General features: G+C 42.5%; 2 protein-coding genes across 7 annotated transcripts in view; both read right to left on the bottom strand.

Moving 5' to 3' along the window:
• LOC118412479 (netrin receptor UNC5C-like) overlaps positions 1–19496 on the bottom strand; it is a 139127-nt gene that overhangs the window by 52582 nt on the left and 67049 nt on the right. The gene's annotated exons all lie outside the window — the stretch shown is intronic.
• On the bottom strand, positions 2268–7761 carry LOC118412477. Its single transcript, XM_035815358.1, has one exon. The coding sequence runs from the start codon at positions 7464–7466 to the stop codon at positions 3249–3251; it is 4218 nt and encodes a 1405-aa protein (XP_035671251.1). The 5' UTR covers positions 7467–7761; the 3' UTR covers positions 2268–3248.

Here is a 19496-nt window from a genome sequence, read left to right as displayed (position 1 = left end):
ATTCCTTCTTTATATAATGTGCCGTGAAGCCAGACAACTCGCTGAGAATTGCTAAATAAGCACCCAGGTCAACGATATTTGTTGGAACCACACATTATATGCTTCATCAAACAATTGTAGGGCACAGGACATTACAGTTGTTCTCTCCCACAATATTACCTTTTCTTTTGATATATATATGCTCTCATCTCATTTCTTCTTTATACAGTGCTTGGACCGTGCCGTGAGGCCAGACAACTCATGGAGAATTACTAACGAAGCGCCCGGATCAACGATATCTATTGGAACCACACATTACATGCTCCATCAAAACTTCCATGTTTGCATTCCTGTTCGGAAATTGACCAAGCGAGGCAAAAGTTTACCCAAAGTTATTAACTCTGCACACACACACACACACACACTAGTCCACGCTCAAGCACCCATTACCTCAATGCTAATGCTCTTACCAAATGACCGTCGCCACAATGTATCCTTTTCAAAATTGCGCTCATGCAAAGCGCGTGTTTGTATTAGGTTTATGAGGATTTGTTGGGTACTTGAAAAGCGAATGCATGTGTGTGGTAATGACTCCATACACTTGGACAAATGGGTATTTTTCCTGCAATCAGTTGAAAAGTATTCGGTAATGGCTCAGATTATTGTGGTATAGACCATACTGCATTACAAATCTCACCTACATGTAATATTGTTGTCATGGCCATATACAAATCACTTTACAAACTATAATGCATGCTTTACTGGCATCTCACATTGACAGAGAGAAGAAAAAACTTTTTTTCTATTTTTTATGCAAAGCAAGAGGTTTTCTTACCACAGAGTTGTATGTCCACTACAGGAAACTAAAAAGTTTAAGTCATTTATATATGGTAGTCTCTCTTCAGTCTTCTCTATCTATATAAGAACGGCCTTCTTTTAGGAAGAGTCTTTTGATTCCAACACTAAATCATATGATCATGTATATCTAAAGACTAAAAGACCCTGTAGGTAAAGCATACTTAAGCCATTCTTTAGTCTTCCATCTTCCTATCATCAACTTCCAGAATTGGCCAATACGTTTCTCTAGTAATACCCTACTCCATCTTTCTTAAAGACACCAAACAGTACTTCTATAATCATCTTATCGAGATAAGAGTACTCTCAACAATTAGCGCAATCATTCACACTCTTATCTTTATCTTAAGCGTAAAGCGTCTGCCAAGCTCGGGAGTTATTCGCGGCTGATATCATTCACCAGAAATATGACGGCACGCTTTTGTGTGTGAGTTACGTCCAATTTAGCGGCACCAAACATCGCGCACATGCATGAGAACGCGTCCACAGGCCGGCATCCATCCCCCTCCATCAACCAACATCTGGCAAAAGATATCATAAATCTGTTGCTCGTTTAAAAGCAGCTGCACGGGAAGAGATTCCGGGAGGGAGCACGCTTCAAAGGCGACGCTTTGTGTGTTCCGAGTCGACTAAAGCATCGTTTGTTGCCCCCAATTTCACCCCGCTCCCTGTCAGCGATACTTCACGTCACGCGATTCCGGTCGCGAGCAAATCCTTCCCTCAATCACTCCTTACACCTGCTTATTAGCGGAAGACGTTGTTCCATCTCCCTTCCTCGGGAAGCTTCTAAGACCCCAATTTACTTGAAGGGAGTGAGGGATCATTTCCATGGATGAGGGGCTTTCGAGGCCAGTAAAGGCGACGGAGGAAAATGTAATCTATATTCATCGAGTACTTAAGTCTTAACGCAACCACCAAAGACATTGGGGTTTAAAAAAGGATAATGGCTGGAAGATTTCAGTGGAATCTTAGATACACAACTTTGCTAAATCTTTAAATAATAATGCAATCTATATTCATCTTGTACCTGAATCACAACCAAGGGTACCAGGGTCCAAGGAACCCAACGGCCAGAATCTTAAATATTAAAATCAACTAACTCTTTAAACAATGATGTAATCTATATTCAGCTTGTACCTTTAACCTTAACATAGCAAAAGACACCAAGGTCCAAGAAAGCTAATGAAAATAGAATATAGAACCCGATTAAATCTTTAATGATTATCAATCAAAATCACGACTCAAAGAGATACTAGTAGTTTTACTTTTAGGGAAACAAAAAATGAAATGCATTAATTTTAGTCATGACTTATGTACGCAGATACTATCATTTACTATCAGAAGTCAAATGCCTATAGTGTTAATCTGACTTCCTGCTCCCTCTTAACTTAGGGATATACATGGATGTCCAATAAACACGCTGACACACATACTCACGAGTCAGTCCTGCATGTGTATTCACTCAAGGTCACTCTACAAAGAACATTCCAGACCCGGACTGTACCATTCGTGAGGGGGGTGGATTATTCTAAACTAAGTAAACTAACATTCCCCCTTTTTCTTCTTTTCTACTCTAGATGACGTTACATAAGTTGAAACATTGAAGTCTACCAAATATTTTTAACATTGTCTAAAGAACTATAGAGCATATAGAACTATATTTAGAACTATAGAGGTTACATGACTACAAAGTTACATCAACTGTATTTAAAGGCTGCGTTCTACAGAGACTAGATAACTTTATAACAAAGTAGATACATAAAACGTTCTTACTACATTAAGTAAACTACATGAACTACATAAAGTGGTAGATGAAGTTTGTTACAAACATTAACTGTTTTCTCAACTTCAACATCAGATTTACATAACAATGCCTGTGGACTTCTTGCCAAGTCATTAAACTTCACTATCTTCACAACAGTGTAATGCGATACTTGTAGACTTCTTGCCAAGTCTCTTACACATTAAACTTCACTATCTTCACAACAGTGTAATGCGATACTTGTAGACTTCTTGCCAAGTCTCTTACACATTAAACTTCACTATCTTCACAACAGTGTAATGCGATACTTGTAGACTTCTTGCCAAGTCTCTTACACATTAAACTTCACTATCTTCACAACAGCGTAATGCGATACTTGTATTTGTAGACTTCTTGCCAAGTCTCTTACACATTAAACTTCACTATCTTCACAACAGCGTAATACAGTGACTGTAGCTTTCTTACCAAGTCTCTTGCATATTAAACTTCACTGTCCTTCCTCTACTTGTAGACTTCTTGCCAAGTCTCTTACCCATTAAACTTCACTGTCCTTCCTCTAATGTCTGTTCACCCTCTGGTGATTACATAGCTAGAAAGTATCTTCACTAGTGTCCTCACTTTTGGTTTTGTTGGTTGTTTGCATGCAAAAGTTCTATGGCAACTTGATCATGTTACCCGTGGTGATAACAGTTAGCAAAGAGTCGGCAGTGACCCCTTTCTTGGTCAGAACATCTGCCAACTGATGACTTCCCGGTACCCATTTCAGGGTTACATTGGATAGTTCCACGAGTTCTTTGATTGTAGAAACCTCAATTCGCAGACGCTTCTCCAGTACAAGGCTTGTGGACGCAACTGCCTGGACCAGACTTTTATTGTCCGAGATGGCGGTTATAGGCACATTTGTCGCGGTGCTTGTTTGCAGGATCTCCCGAAGATAGACCGCTTCTTCAAGCGCATTCGCCATTGCAAGGGTTTCCGCTGCCAGGGTGCTTCGGCACACCCTTTTAATCCTGCCGCTGTGCCAGGCTACAAGGGCACATTTCCCGTAGGAGTCAGACATGAAGATTAAGTGGCCCCCACAGCTACCGCTATTCTGAAGGTTAGCCAGGCTTGCGTCAGCGAAAACTGTCAGGCCTACATCCTGAAAGCCATGAAGTCTCGGATACACCAAGTGTCCCTCTGATACCTGGAGCTTCTTTACAGTCTTGACTGCATCCCTCAGGTGGGCGGTTGTGGCATGTGCAAACTTTGTAGACAAATCAATTGTCTTGAATGACATCTCTGGTCGCGTACCATTTGACAACCAGTTCAATTTGCCAACCAGTGAGCGGAATAGGGAATATTCTACACTGTTGAGATCTCTGTCACTTTCACGCGTAGGGGTGGGTAAGTCATCGTCAGACAAACCCTGGAGGTAGTCATTTTGGTGTAGAACTACCTTGTCAGTTCCCTGAACAATGTTGATGCCCACATATCTGAAGGTTCCGGATTCCAGTCTACTGGTGTGATACTTCGCGGAAAGTGGCTTGATGATCTTGTCCTCAAATAAGTCATCACCCCCGTATAGGAAATCATCCACGTGAGTCAGGATGAACCCGCGTAAGGTCCCATTTACTTGATACAGGAACATGGCAGGCTCCAAATCCGAGGTTTGACACCCTAGCTGTAGGAGTGTGTGCTTCACTGACATGTAGAACGCCCGAGCAGCATCATTGAGGCCATACAGGCATTTCCGGAGTTTCCATAGCTTACCCACCATTTCATACCCGCGAGGAGGTTGAACAAGGACCTCACGACTGAGCGTTTCTCCTTGGAGGAAAGCAGACTTGATGTCCATAGTCTTTACAGTCCATCCATACATATGACATAGTACTATGAACACCCTTAACACTGACTTACTGATGGTGGGGCTATCACTCTGGATATGATCATGCTCTTCAAAGCCTCTCGCTACCAAACGCGATTTCCGCGAGCCATCTTCTTTAATGGTATCAACCCACCTGGTTGATATGCGTTCTTGCCCAGCGTCATCTACGACTTCAAAAGTCTCAAAATCTTTCAGTTTTTGCAGTTCTTCATTTCTGGCCCTTTGGACATTGATGTCTACCCGTTTTGTGTGGAGCACTACATTGCCTGTACTCACACACAACACGTCGGGTGACTCGGAGTCTCCAGTGGGAACACTGTACAGTCTGCCGTGCTCATCACGTTTCCAGGATTCCGCACCACCTTGTTCACCTGCGCGTCTCTCATCTGGATCATATGTCTGACCCGCACCGTGGAAACCTCTGTGGTCACCCACGTCATCTACAGTCTTGGGAAAGGTCCAATTCTGACGTTCCTGCCCATTATCATCTGTTGTGGGATCATTCACTGCAGGTGGAGATGTCCCCACGGCCGTGGGGGTTTGTTTCTCATATTCCTGACCCGACAAGACCACTCTATTGACATGGACCCGAATCACATATGCGCCATGTCGGAGGAAAACAATTTTGCCATCCTGAACTACAACCTTTGCTGGGCCAAACCATTCTGATGAATCATCTCTCTTGTAGTACACATGGTCGTTTGGAGCATAGTGACGTTCGGCAATTCTAATTTTGTGGCGTAAAGCTCGGCGTACTCGTTCAGAGGACTCTGCTTCTGTGAATGCTCTTCTGGCTGCGGCAAGAGCTGTCAGATGTTTCAGCAGGATGTCACCTTCAATGTCGTTTGTAGACGGAGGATGCGTCTCAAAACCGGGCAACACCGGATTTCTACCAAACACGATTTGATATGGAGAATATCCAGCAAACATACACATGGCATTCTTAGCTGTACATGCCCATGCAATGAGCTGATCGATGGGTGTTTTGGGGTTCTCATAAACCAACTTTTCCAGCATGACGTCCATCACTGCATGGTTACGTTCACACACACCATTGGAGAAAGGTGAATGTCCCGCAGTGGTATTCACTTTTATGTTCAGCCTACTGCTGAACTCCAGGATTTCCTCGGCTGTGAATTCCCCTCCATTATCCACCATGATTTGTTCCGGGATGCCGTATCCACAGGCCATCCAGAGCCCCATAAAGGCATCTACCACCTCTTTGGGATGTTTTCGAGCGATCCGTTTTGCTACAGTCAGCCGCGAAAACTCATCCACGAAATACAACAGATATTGCGAACGCCACTTCTTTAGGTCCATAGCCACGACTTGGTTGAACCTGGTGGATTTGGGTAAAGCTGCCACTGGCCGAGCCAGCCCTCTCTTAAACCGCTTACATACATCACAGCTTTCACATATCTCCTGCAGAATGGCTGCATAATGACTTCGCCACGAATTTGCACCCTTGAGCAGCTGAGTCAGCTTCTCGGCATTGGGATGGGCAAACTGGCGATGTAGATGGAGCAATTTTGTCTTCGTCTGGGACACATCCTCTCCCAGGTCTACTTGCAACACCTCGCTGACCTCGATATTAGGATCACGTACTAAGGACACACAGTAGTGACCTGAGGTGGTCAGATTGAGGTTGACATTTTTACCAAAGATGGTGGCCCTGTCTTCACGCGTGTGTAACACAATGTCAGCCTTCTTCATAGCATCGAGGGACATGAGGAGCGGAATGTCACTGTCTACAACATCCGTGACAATCAGGACATCGTTGTTAGCCAGTTTGGCAGGAATACGATATTTGCCCAAAGAAACCAATTTCTCGCCCCCGCCAAACTTAAACACGTTGGAGCTGGCCTCCTGTTGGACATGCTTTAGATCTTTCTCCCCTAAAGCAGATAGATATTTCTTCAACCAGGAAAGGCCACAGACAGTGGAAGAACAGGCCGAATCGAGAACAGCACAAAGTGACGCCTCTGTTGACAGTTCTGACATAAGGCACTTCGAAGCACCTGTAAACAATACTGCAAACTGTGGATCTTCTGCGAACTCTGCGTCATTCTCTGTCAGATTCGCTTTCTGTACCTGTGCATGTGGGCAGGAGTCGAGCAAATGTTTGATCGAACCGCAGTCATAGCAGCGAAGATAGTCCCCATTTCTTGATTTGGGGTTAAATCCAGAATCCCGTCTAGCCGACCTCTGACCCCCTGACCTAGAGTCACGGGTGGCATGGGCGCCGCCATTTTGTACACTCTGACCCCTCCCGACTGACTTGTTTTTATTTGGCTTCCGACTCCATTTTGTGAACCCCCCACGGGCGGTCTGGTACACCTCCCGGTCTGGAACCCGGTCTGCCACGTTCACGATCTCTTGTTTGACACGAGGCATCGAAAAAGCACCCATATCCGAACTGGAGGCTAACGTACAGGGCGCTACAAGACTGTCCGAAAATTTGCGCAAAGAGGCTTTGGCTTGGACAAAAAGCGTCGTGTCCTCCTTTGTATAATCCAGACCGGTGAGAACCAGTTTCGATTCATCAGGGGTGAGATTCGCCCGGCGGATAAGCAATAATCCCAATACACTTGCGGGGAGGGTCACGTCTCCCGTCTTGTTTAGCTGATGATATAGAATGTCAAATCGGGATATATATTCACTCACCGACATGTCCTTGGTACGTTGAAACTTGTCAAAGTTCACAAAGGATTCCCATAATCTTCCCATATCGTCACGCCGGAGATGTTCATCCAGTTTGGCGAGAACTTTGTCATAGCCGTCCTCGGCCGTCAGGTCCTCCATGGCAAGCCGGGAGGAGAGGAATTCCCTTGTCCCAAACTCATCCTTCGGCCCTTCGGGAAGACTGAGAAGGATCTCGATGCCACGTTGTTTCTTGGGAATCTTTGTGACCTGGTTCCAACACTGGATTTCAAATCTGTATTGCTCGTAAGTTTTAAGAGTAAGATCGAAGAGTGGGAGACGAGTCCGTTCACACGTCGCCATCTTGGAAAGGTCGTCTTCGAAGCCGGTGCACAGAAAACGTCCGAGAAATCGGGCACTGTCGACCCGGACCGTTGACTCTAACTGTCTAGAGTTGCACCCTCTGCTACCATTTGTTAATCTGACTTCCTGCTCCCTCTTAACTTAGGGATATACATGGATGTCCAATAAACACGCTGACACACATACTCACGAGTCAGTCCTGCATGTGTATTCACTCAAGGTCACTCTACAAAGAACATTCCAGACCCGGACTGTACCATTCGTGAGGGGGGTGGATTATTCTAAACTAAGTAAACTAACATATAGTTCAACAATATTTCATTTACATTGGAGCCCATCAACCTTCCGTTAACCGAGACGGGGGCCGACACCGACTGCCAAGCACCTTTGACCCTTTGCTGACGTCACACTTCCAGTCTGGATGTGTAACATAGGCTTTGGGTCATTTCAACTTGAAAAGAATCAGAGGACTGATTGAAAGTTTGTTGGTAAGTGCTTTATTTTGTGCACAGATTTTAAAGTGTAAAATTGTATCCTCATATTCCATCTGGGTTTGATTTGAAGCTATTTCTGTGCACGTGATGAAGGTCAGTGTGCTGACTTGATTTTGCCCTGGGTACATTTCCCATTCAGGTCGCCTATACAGGAGCTGAAACCGGTGATTATTTTGTAAGCACGCCGACGACGGGATGAGCTTTTGATGGCAAAATACATAATGGCACATTTAATATTTAATCTGGCGCTCAGTGTACCCAGCCTGAAAAATATCAGCATTTCAACATCGGGATGTAAAATGCTCTGATGCACATACATGTAATGAGCTTTCCATGTGGAAATTTTGGGGAAAAACAGATTTCCAAGCTTGGTTGATGAAACTGAAAAGCTTTAAATTAAAAAGCGTTTTATTGAATATATCTAAGAAAAAAGGTTAGGTTTTAGGTTAGGTTTTAGCCTTTAATTTAAGTGGCTTACATCCTTGCAATTGTCATTCGCATCCAGGAGCTGCGAAATGATTACTAAAACTCGACAACTACTAATTACTACAAGCTGCTTTCAGATCACTGTTGTAAGTAAATCAAACATAAGATATAATTTTTGGAATATATATACATATGCGTCGCCCCTACTGAATTGAACTGTAACCAATACATGATTGGCAAGAAAACTGAATGTGTACAGCGATATTACGTCACTCGAACACAGCGAACATTTCAATCACACACATGGTTGGAAAGGTAGATTACAAATGACCTACAGAACTTGAGCTACAAAAGTTTTACTGCTGGGGCAGTGAGTTGTGTGGAGCACGAATCGTTGTTACGGCTGCAACTTTACAAGCACAGCTGTTTCACCACTCATCAGTGAAATGTAGCGAAGTTTTGCTACATCGTTAACGGTCAAGCTTACCCTCAAGTGTAGCAATTTCATCAACAAGAGCTGTTAAAACTTTCACGGCCCCGCCGAGCCGAGTGGTACAAATTTGGCAGGCCCCGTAGTGACCAGGTTTACTACTGTGCAGTGTAACAGTAGGCCAGGTTTAAGGTCTGGCCACAGCTGCACTGGCTGTTAACTTAACACCCTCACTATTTCAAACTCAGCCTGGAGGACCAGTGGCAGAATAAAGGAACAACTATAACTAAAGCTGTGGCTTTGGCTTCCAATTTATGTGCTGCCGATTCTGCCTGATTCTAGGCAATAGATACTGTAATCTATGGTCTTTGCCGGGTAGATATGTTACAATATTGCAGTTGACAGAAATCTTTTTCTAATGTTTGGATTTGAAGTGAGATTCTTTTATAAACAGGTAAAAAAATTGTGCAAATTCTTAGTCAGGTAACTTACTTGCCTGGTATCCAGCCGTAACATACATGTAGCTCTCGAGTCTAAGTGTTTTCTTTGCCATAATAATAAGCTTTAGACAAAAATCCCTAAATTTGACAAAAAATTGCCAAATCTGCAGTTGGATATTGACACATATCAAACGGAAATACAGTTTTTCATCAGCATAAGGCTAGACTATCAAAATTTTATGAAGAACACAGTTAGGATTAGAGTATTTTATATGCGATAAAAATATCGGCCATCTTGCCCCCATCTGGTAACCGCCCTAAATTATGCAGTTTGTCCGCACTTTGTATGCCACACAGGTGTCGGAGGCCATAGCTGGAGTGAGGATGCATACTTTAATGGGGTTTTCAATTACATGATTAAGGCAGCTACCATGACCTTTCCACTGCCACTAAGCTACTCCGAGGCCAGTTCCAAAACCGGACGTTCCCATGTGTACTTTTATTTGCCATGCACACATTTCAAAGGTGGATTACAAGAAATGGTATGCAGAGAGTCGGACAATCTAGGCTTGAGAGGAGATAATCTATTCTGCACAGGCAAGCAATTTCGCACAGGCAATTTCGCATGTTACCTGCACCGACGCAGGTACAGTCAAACCTGTACAAGTGAACACCTCTGCACAGGAACCACTCAGCCAATGTCGCTACTTTTTTGATAGTCCCTTAGACCCTTTGACGCAAACATTAAATAAGAATGCTGACTATAGTGAGCACCTGTCCACATAGACCAGTCTGAGTGGTCTTTTTAGCAATTTCAAATGTTTGCAGAAAGAGGTATTTTGAGTCCTGACAATACAACATCAGAGCTTAATTCACGAGAGATGGGTGAAGAGAAATCGCAGGCTATATTCGCACGTTAATGAAACCCCCGCGATTGGTGTGGAGCTGCAGGAAATTAGCAGGATTCCTGCGTGTATAGCAGGCGCGAGATTAAGGGTAGCTTTATTTGATCAATATGGAGATGCGCCACGTCAGGAGGGGGAGGGACCCGACATGGCATGTCTTCCCCCGTGGGCAAGGATTCCCCAAATACACTGAGTGTCTATCAATGCTTCGGTAGAGTCTGAGGCATATACATGGGGACCTGGCTGTCTCTCCATGTTTCGGTAGAGTCTGAGACTGTGTGGAAGAATTTCTGATGTCTCAAAGAGCCACAAAGCTTAAGAAATACACAGAGTTACATGTACAGCTATTAACCGTGCTGCAGGAGAGTTGTGACTGTGTGGAAGAATTTCTAATGTCTTTAAGTGCCGCAAGGAGCTTCAAAAACACACAGAGCCAAGGAGTGTTGGAAAATGTTCAGCATATGTTCGGCATATTTGTAGCTGTGAGGAATCAATGCCCAGGATAACTTTGTACATAGCCAGCACAAGTCTTGAAATACATTCAGGAGCTTTAAAAAGATGGCTCTAAAAATTAGGTGGTACTCACAATGTCTAGAAGTGCTTTAGCTGTGCAGAATTTCTAAAAGTATCTAGAGCTGTATAGTATAGAAATAAGACTTAAGAGGCAAAAATGACTTCAAAAAAGCGGGCCACATTGGGCAGGTGGTCCTTATATAGAGGTGGCCCTTATATAGAGGTGGTATAACATGTACTGTACACGTTTGACTGTATTTCATACCCTATGATATGTGTCCTGCAGCTACTTCCTGATTTGTGTGCTACAAACATTGTTGGGGATTACCGTCACAAGCGGCAACACCTCTCTTTGTTTTCAGGAAACAAGCCAAAATCAATGCTCCCATCCATCTAATCAAGTTTATGCGGCCTCACATGTATGACTTATTGCCCCCCAAGCTAAGGAAACAGCAAAGGGTTGTTCTACATGGGTACTGGGCCCGAATCCCTTCAGTAGTATTGGCAAACGCTTCCACGTTTTGGAGTTGAATGTAAATCATAACAGCATGTTTCGGTCGTTTTTGACACTGGTGAAAGCTGTCTCTGACCTTTTGGCAGGTTTCGACTGTCCCATAAATTTTTTACGGCTTTGGATATTTTTCTCGGTAGGCAAAGAATGATAATCAATACAACACGTCTGGCATGTTTGGGTGCAAGAAAAAGCTAAGATTCGCCTATGAATGGCATGATAGACACATGTCAACCATTACAAACTAGAATATATATTAAGGAAACATATGTTAAAGAAAATTATCTTCTGATTTAAAAGAAAAAAAAAAAACAAGTCAGCGAATAAAGAAAATCTGAGACTGCAAGACAGAAAGAGCAGTAAATTTTATAGAATGCTAGTTTGCTTATCAATACAGTATGAACTTTGCTTTGGCGTAATATACTCTAAATGTTAACCTGTAGAAGTGATCACCTCTACACAAGGACCACCTGGCCATTGTGACCACCTTATGGAGGTTCCTTAGATAATAATATTCTCCATCAATGAAAGCATCAAGAATCCTATCTAAAGTGACCACCAGTTTATATTATCGATCCCCTAAATGTGGTTTTCTTGGGCAGTTATGTATACAATTATCTTCAAGAACTTGAAAGAAATTGTCTTCTAGTCTCAAAAGAACTAAAACAAGGAATTGAACAGGACAAGTACAGGAACTTCAAAGCTGCAGGAGTGCTTCTCAGGAAAGCAAATATCAGGCATGCCCTGCACGGCGTGGTATATTACCTGAAATCTGTTTACCCAACACAGAATTTGTCACAGGCAGGGGCGAAGTCGCCAGTAAATCTAGACTTCCAATCTCCGTAGCGCAAGCTTTACTCCAGCATGAAGCAGAGCAAATGAAATAAACCGTCACATACAAAAAGGTTAGGATTCTACCATTACATGGTGATGTGTACTTGTTTGTTTGTTTGTTTGTTTGTTTGTCAGCATGTCTTGCAAAGTTGTGGATGGATCTTAGTGACATTTGGTATGTTGGTAGCTGTTGGGAAAATTGACCAAATTTTGTTGCTTGCGACAAAACAAAAACTCTGGCCATTAGGTCGACAATCTTGGCGCACAAAAATGTTGGTATCTTTACAGGAAAAAGACAAAGCTTTGATTTCCAGGTGGAATTCTCTGTTAGGAAAAATTCGTATGACGAAACAAAAATCTGCCAAAAAAAAAAAAGACGGCAGGTCCCTGAAGCTTGCCACCACCATTAATTGCTAGTTTTCCAGGCAACAAACAAAGACTCGAGATCAATAACACAGATTGCGCCTCCCGAAAACAGATAAAAAGCCAACAATTACGCTCAGAAACCTCTGCAGGGATCTGCCCTTTAGAGAAATCACTTAAAAGCGTGCTCTCCTGGGCTGCCTTTCTGACTCTTTATCAGTGATTTCCACCCAAGTCAGGGGTACACACAATTAGCGACTTTGTCTAGGGGAACCCCACAGGGTCTGCATCAACAATATCTGACAGGATGTCCTTCAAATGCCCTTCACTCTTGGTGGCACCCCTCCCGAGATCGGAGATTGGGCAACAAGGGCTTCCCCCTGCTAAGCTCAGTCTTCCCCCTGGTGACAGCCTTCACCTGTGATTGACAGCTGTCAAATTGATGTAACTGATATGGCAGATCGATTTCGCAGGTGGAAAGATTGAGGCTGTGTGTCATGCAGACTGGATGTGTTTGTTCTCTATGGGAAGTATGAAAATATCTATCTGCTTGTGCACTATAATGCTTTAAAACATACATGCGCATCAGCCTATGTCACCACTTGATTACAAAGACCATGTATATGTTCTGTCAAAACACCATCACAGTTTCTTGATTTTCTGCAACCAATCATCGTCACGTCGGAACTGTCCAAAGCTGTGAGAATTCTCGTTTTGGAAGAAGGGATGGACAAAGAAGTCCTACATGTCAGGCTACAGTTATTTCCCGAGCTATCCAACCAGAAACTCTTGGATTTTCTGTTCGTGTCCAAACATGGATATGGATCTAACGTTCTTCCCTACAGATTTTGGCGTTGTCTGCCTCTTGTAGCCCGCGGTTGCCCCCTATATTCCGCGGGTCAAATATGACAGAAGACTTGGCTCCACCTTGGCTTCAACACCCAAAGCCATTTCAGGAATCAAAATGGAAACTAACAATTTTCAGAATCTGATATAAAAAAAAAACCCAGAAAGTCCAGTTTTATACAGAGGAGTTCTATCCAACAGACGATCACTGAAATATGCTAGCAGGCCTGATCTCAAGGAAGGAGAGGGAACTTTGATCAAGACGAAAACCACTGACACAGAATTGCTCAAAGGAAAACTTGTACTCCTTATAAAGTTGTCCAAGACCATCTAGGAGGCTTGTACAACCCTTATTTGGAACGCTACCTGCCAGGCTACCCAGATATACTACCTCTGATGATGCCTTTCCTTCTCACCTATTCCTCCAAGGAGGTGGTATTGATCGATTCATCCCGCCAAAATCCAATATGTCTGTCCCCCTGCCCCGACGCTATCTCAACACCATCTCCGATCCCCACACAGGGGTGTCCGCCCCTCTTGGGGCGAAATGTTCCATCTTAAGGCCACATTGATTAAATTTGTTGGTTTTCAGGTTGAAGAAAATAATGCGAAGTTGAAGAATTTTAACACATAGTTCTAGGGAACAGCATGCACCTTGGTAGTACACACATTTTGAGAGGATAAACATAATGAGATTCAACTTTTCCTCACAGCCTTCTGTTTTCATATTGTTTTGTTTGAACCCTTATTTACTCGTGAGAAGCTTAATAAACAACCTGCAAGCCGCTTGTTCATTTTCAGGGAGAGAACATAATGAGATTGAACTCTTCCTGTCGGCCATCTTTTTTCATCTTTCTTGTCCCCTAGTGTAATCTCTAACATAACCCTTGGCCTGCTAAGGCAGTCGTTTCGCACAAAAGTTCCATTGGTTGTGGGGTTGGGCATCGGGGAGAGGGTTAAGGTGATTGAATGCCAAGAAAATAAATGACGTTGGCCTTAAGGCGCTGTCCCTCTCGAGGAAAACAGATCCTTCCTAGTAAATCCTGCCGAGGAGAAGAAGAGCAATCAGTTATTGATCGAGCCTCGGCTCCTCGTGACGACCGATCGCTCATTTGTTCTGTCGATATTGCGTGTGCCGGGGACGCAGGCCTCTTCATTGTAGCCCTACTTCCCACGACCCACTACCTAAGGCATATTTAGCACCAAAAGGCCACCTAAACATGGAGGTTTAAAAATCCTCACTGTACGACTCTTTGCTCGTGTGCAGTGCCAGTCTTAAGAGGAGTATGCCAAGTAGCAGTTATCCAAACAACTGCATATGATTTTGGAATTTAAAAAAAAAACTAATCCAACTGCTATTTGGCATATTTTGTTACCAACATGTCTAACCTTCATCGATGTATTAAGAGGAGTAATTGATATGACTATGAAACTGTTGCTATCAGGCTGGATATATAGAGACAAGAGGAACCAAAGGTTTCACCAGAAATACCTGTACTCCAACTTCACCTGCCTTATGCGAGTGCTGTTCATTATTACAGCCCTAACGACAATATAACTAGTAGTAACAATAACAAACAACTTAAACTCTTATCCAAGTAATACCATCTACCACCCATCCCCACACACCCCAAAAGATGCTGACTCATCAGTGCTACAGGAGAAGAGATGTGCAATCATGACATTAGGCCTACCTGCAAGTGCTGTTTATTACTCCAGCCCTGACGACAATATAACTAGTAGTAACAATAACAAACTGTATGAACTTCTATCCAAGTAATACCCCCACCCCCACCCCGCACACACACAAGAAATGCTGACTCATCAGTGCTACAAGAGAAGAGATGCGCAATCATGACATTAGGCCTGCCTGCAAGTGCTATTAATTATTCCAGCCCTAACTACAATATAACTAGTAGTAGTAACAATAACAAACTGTATGAACTTTTATCCAAGTAATACCGCCCCCCCCTCCCCCCAACCACAAGAAATGCTGACTCATCAGCGCTACAAGAAAAGAGATGCACAATCATGACATTAGGCCGGCCTCCTCCATCTGAAGTCACATTAATCCATCTCCAGCCAGTGCTGCCTTCGTCCCAGGTGATGCCACATAACCTCGTCCAATCATCCCACGGCCTTCTCAAACATTTGTCTTGGCCATAATGGCCCTTCCAGGTCTTCAAACACGTCTTTGGGAATATTTGTGTATCTTAGGCCACACCACCTTAATTTACTGGTTCTCAGAATGAATTTTTTAGTGAAAATATACTAAGTGGACATCATAAAAGCAACTGGCTGGGGAGAAGACTTGCTTGAAAATGACCATATTCACTTAAAAAAACTGAGTGGCATAAACCTGGTCCTCTGGCTTTGTTTTAATTATGTTTTTTTTTCAGTTAAGCATATCTTTTTTCTGCTAAAATCAGAGAATCAACAAATTAACTTGGTGTGACCTTACCTAAAAATTTAGGTGCACGGAAAAAAAAAGTTTGGGTACACAACACAAAATAAAGTAGAACGTCAATAACACCAAGGATGCCATGACAAACATTATACTGCCTCTCCTCACAGCTTGAATCTGAACTTATAAAGCTAACATCAAATTCTAAACAAGTCATATAACTATAGTTTTATTGCTTTTTATGACACTTAAATGTCAAGAATATACTGCGTACTAGTGCACAAGAGCACATTGCATCAGCACGCATATAACCTACCCGACTCCCAATCATCCAATAGCCTGCTCAAACATTTGTCTTCACCCTAATGGCCCATCCAGGTCTAAGACATTACCCGATTCAATATGGCACCTCTGTCTTTCCGAGCATCTTTAAGCTGCTGGATTTCCAAAGAGTCACGCTTCTTCCACAGATAAATGTCCGTGAGCATCGTAACATCATGTGTGGACTATATCACCGGCATCAGCAAACCATAAGAAGAATAGAAACCAAGCTGTACTTAATGACTACACAAATATCAAATCCCATAAGTAGAGAACAAAGAGTGGAATGGATTTGGAGCATTTTGAATACCTATTCTCAAACATGTACCTACATATTTTGTAGGGATGAAAGAAAAAACTAGCTGGTAGCTGAGGTCAGGAAGTAATCCTATGGTTAATGTAAACATTAGTCTTGGCCATAATGGTCCATTCAAGGCTTATACATGAAACCTCAAGACGTGATCCTTCTGTGTCTTGAATCATCTTTAAATCTTCTGCCTCCTGAACAGTCACGTTCCTTTTATAGCCAAACATCCCTTTTATAGTTGTAGAATATAAGATTTTAACTATGCACAATTTATCCTCCATCAGGCGATATGCATTCACCCTGGTTAAATAATAGAGAGGTGTTAATAAAAATCGAAGTTGGAATGAAAACGAGCTGTTATGTCTTGACTTGTTATCAATCATACTATTCCTTTTCAGCCAGTTTACTACATGTAAATGTACACAATGAGTATATAACGTGATAAACCTGTAACAAGGCCCGTGCGTTTAACATGCAATAAGTACATTTCATCTCCCACCTTCAAAAGGCAGGCTTTTCAGGAGTCAGCAGAAACGTTTATTGCTATATCCACTGCAACTAGCAGTATCGGTGCCCGACCATTCTAAATCTCAAGCTTATCTCCGGCAACAAGCCACGAGCCGCAAAGTCCACACCTTCCTGGACACTGAACTTCAGCAAAGCCCTGACATAAAACACCTCACCTCACAGCCCACGCGTTATGACTGAGAAGGATGGCCGGCCGTTTCACCGGAATTTTCTCTCTAGTTTTCGCTAAGCCTCTGCTCCAAGGGCAAGTCGTGCCGTGGTGTTTGCGGTATAACTATAAGCTTTAATATTGCCTTTTTTGGTTACATAATCACACATGCCCTGACTATATTACTGGTTTTCGCTAAGCCCCTTTTCCACCGTAAGCGCTGCCAGTTTTTCCCCAGCACTACTTCTGTACAGACAACGAGAGGTCAGCCTTAACAAAATACGAACAGATCTCCGGAGTCCACAATGCAACCTATACCCTCTCCAATGGCTCTCAGAAGACCCTTTTGTTTTAATGACAAACTAACCCATACGAGCGCCGGCCTTCTAACCCCAATTTCTGATTACCTTTTCGCAGCAAATCAGAGACATCGTGGCAAAAATCACCCCGTGGGTTTCTCCCGACCCTCCCTTCGGCACCTTGTTGCCGTAGCAACGGGGTGGAAAATAGATACGTTGCGCTCGACTTGCTCTACGGGAATGGGGTGCTCGGAGAGCCGGGAAAGATGACACAAAATTGGGCCGTTCTGTTGTAAGGATGAATAGGATCATAGCAAGAAGATTGAGTCCGAATCCACGTATTGAGTTCGCCCCCTTTGCGGATTGATTTCGTGTAAAATCCCTTTCCATCTTCCTACCGGGGAAAAAAGACCCAGCTGGTTTAAAAAAGATTGGAGGATAAATGTTACGTCCTGAGGACCGCTTGATGGGTAGAAACAATCTCAGAGTTATTGAATTTTGCTTTTCTATGAAAATAATTATTGATTTTCACACAAAAAACGTATTTTCTCCCGACACGGTCGCGCGCGCAGGAAAGTGCAGAACTAACAAATTTTCCTCGCGCGACACCCCTCATTGGTTTGTCGTATGTCCCCCCCGAAAAACATATCATAAGCTCTTAAATTCCAATTGAAAATTGGCCCGGCTGTTACGTGACACTTCTTCCTATCGATCTCCAATATTTCACATTTCAAGAAGACTGGGTACAGTTATGAATCTAACCTACAAGGGAATCCCCGGTATTCGATTTCGGACATCTCTCTGAAATAGGTTATTAAACCGCGACATTCCCTCCATAATGGTGTCACCCTGAGAACAAGTAGATGAACAGTAGGTCACCAAATAACCACCCCTAACCTGCAATTTGGTGCAAAGGCTCCTTTGCTCTTTTAAAAGCTGTGCTTTTTATTTGATAACAGCTGTACAGGGGTAGCCTCTTAGGCTCTATTATAGGTGCCCTTTGCCTATGTTATAGCAGGTGTAACGGTTTATCAAATAAACTTCCAAATATCTAATAAATGATCTATATCTGCCTTGCAATGCCGAAACAGAATTTCAATTTTCAAGTCAGTATTGTGTATTTATATACAAGACGAACATATTTTTCAGAAATAGATACTTAAGATACAACCTCATTTATATTTTGGATTCTAGGATTATGAACTGAATCATATATATATTTCAGCCTCCGCTTCTTGCAACTGTAACAGTCCATAGACCTGGTCAACACTAAATATACATCAATATTTCAGAGAAAATTTATCATCAGCAGTTTTTACGCCAAATGTATATTTAATCAGTGCTCCATATGTGTGTAACCTTGTGAAATTAGACTGTTTTTGTCCTGTCCCAATCAGTATCCACTTCATCTCTTTGAAAACAAAGAGAACAAAAAAAAGGAAAATCAGGGAATGGGTCATGGCAGAGCAATGATGAATCTTCGCCGTTATTACATTAACATCACAATCAGGGGCGTGGCCTAGTTACCATGGGGTCGGGTCAAGTGTCGCGACCCCAAGCAGAGCAATCAGCTCCAAGCTGTCAGCGATTTTGTAGCGATTTTACACCCATTTATCGATAAAAGAAACGGGAATCTAATAAAAATAGGATGGACACATCTGAATGTTGCTAAAATGGTAAAATTTTCTCTTTCTTTTCATGTTTGTGTGATTAGATACAAATCTTGGTAACAGGTGCATTCCTTAGGATAAATTGATAAATCATTTACATCAATGCTTGTATATTTTGCACATCTAAAGCCATCCAAAAGTAAACAGAAATTTATACAAATCATAGAAAAATATCATAGAAATGTAACGTTACACAAATTATAGAAAAACCCCTAAAAACAATCAAATTTTGGTGATTTTGCCCAAATAGAAATAGACCAAAAACAAGCATTTTTGTCCAATCTACTGAATGATTAAATGCATAAATCCGTACCATAACTTTTAAAACCGACAGGGGAAATCATGAAACCGCCAGCTTATAAAAATCCATATCATCTACAGATTTACATTAAATGTTAAATATTCTAGACTGTTACCTTTTGCATCTGTGCAATTATCACAAAACAAAGGATTTCTAAATTACTCTTGCTGACAGAAACTCAGTTGTATGTGACAATCAATCATGATCAATTAAAAATGGTAATCAATTTCAATCAATCACGGTCAATCAACAATCAATTTTCCACTCAAAAGGCTTTCTTGTTCTGAAAA

The sequence above is a fragment of the Branchiostoma floridae genome, chromosome 3 (genome assembly GCF_000003815.2).
Source record: "Branchiostoma floridae strain S238N-H82 chromosome 3, Bfl_VNyyK, whole genome shotgun sequence".
Taxonomy (NCBI): Eukaryota; Metazoa; Chordata; class Leptocardii; order Amphioxiformes; family Branchiostomatidae; genus Branchiostoma; species Branchiostoma floridae.
Note: the sequence above shows the minus strand (reverse complement) of the source record. Positions and strands in the feature narration are given on the sequence as shown.

Excerpts from the sequence above, each read along its gene's own strand:
- LOC118412477 (XM_035815358.1), bottom strand. The coding sequence starts at position 7,466 with ATGGCGACGTGTGAACGGACTCGTCTCCCACTCTTCGATCTTACTCTT.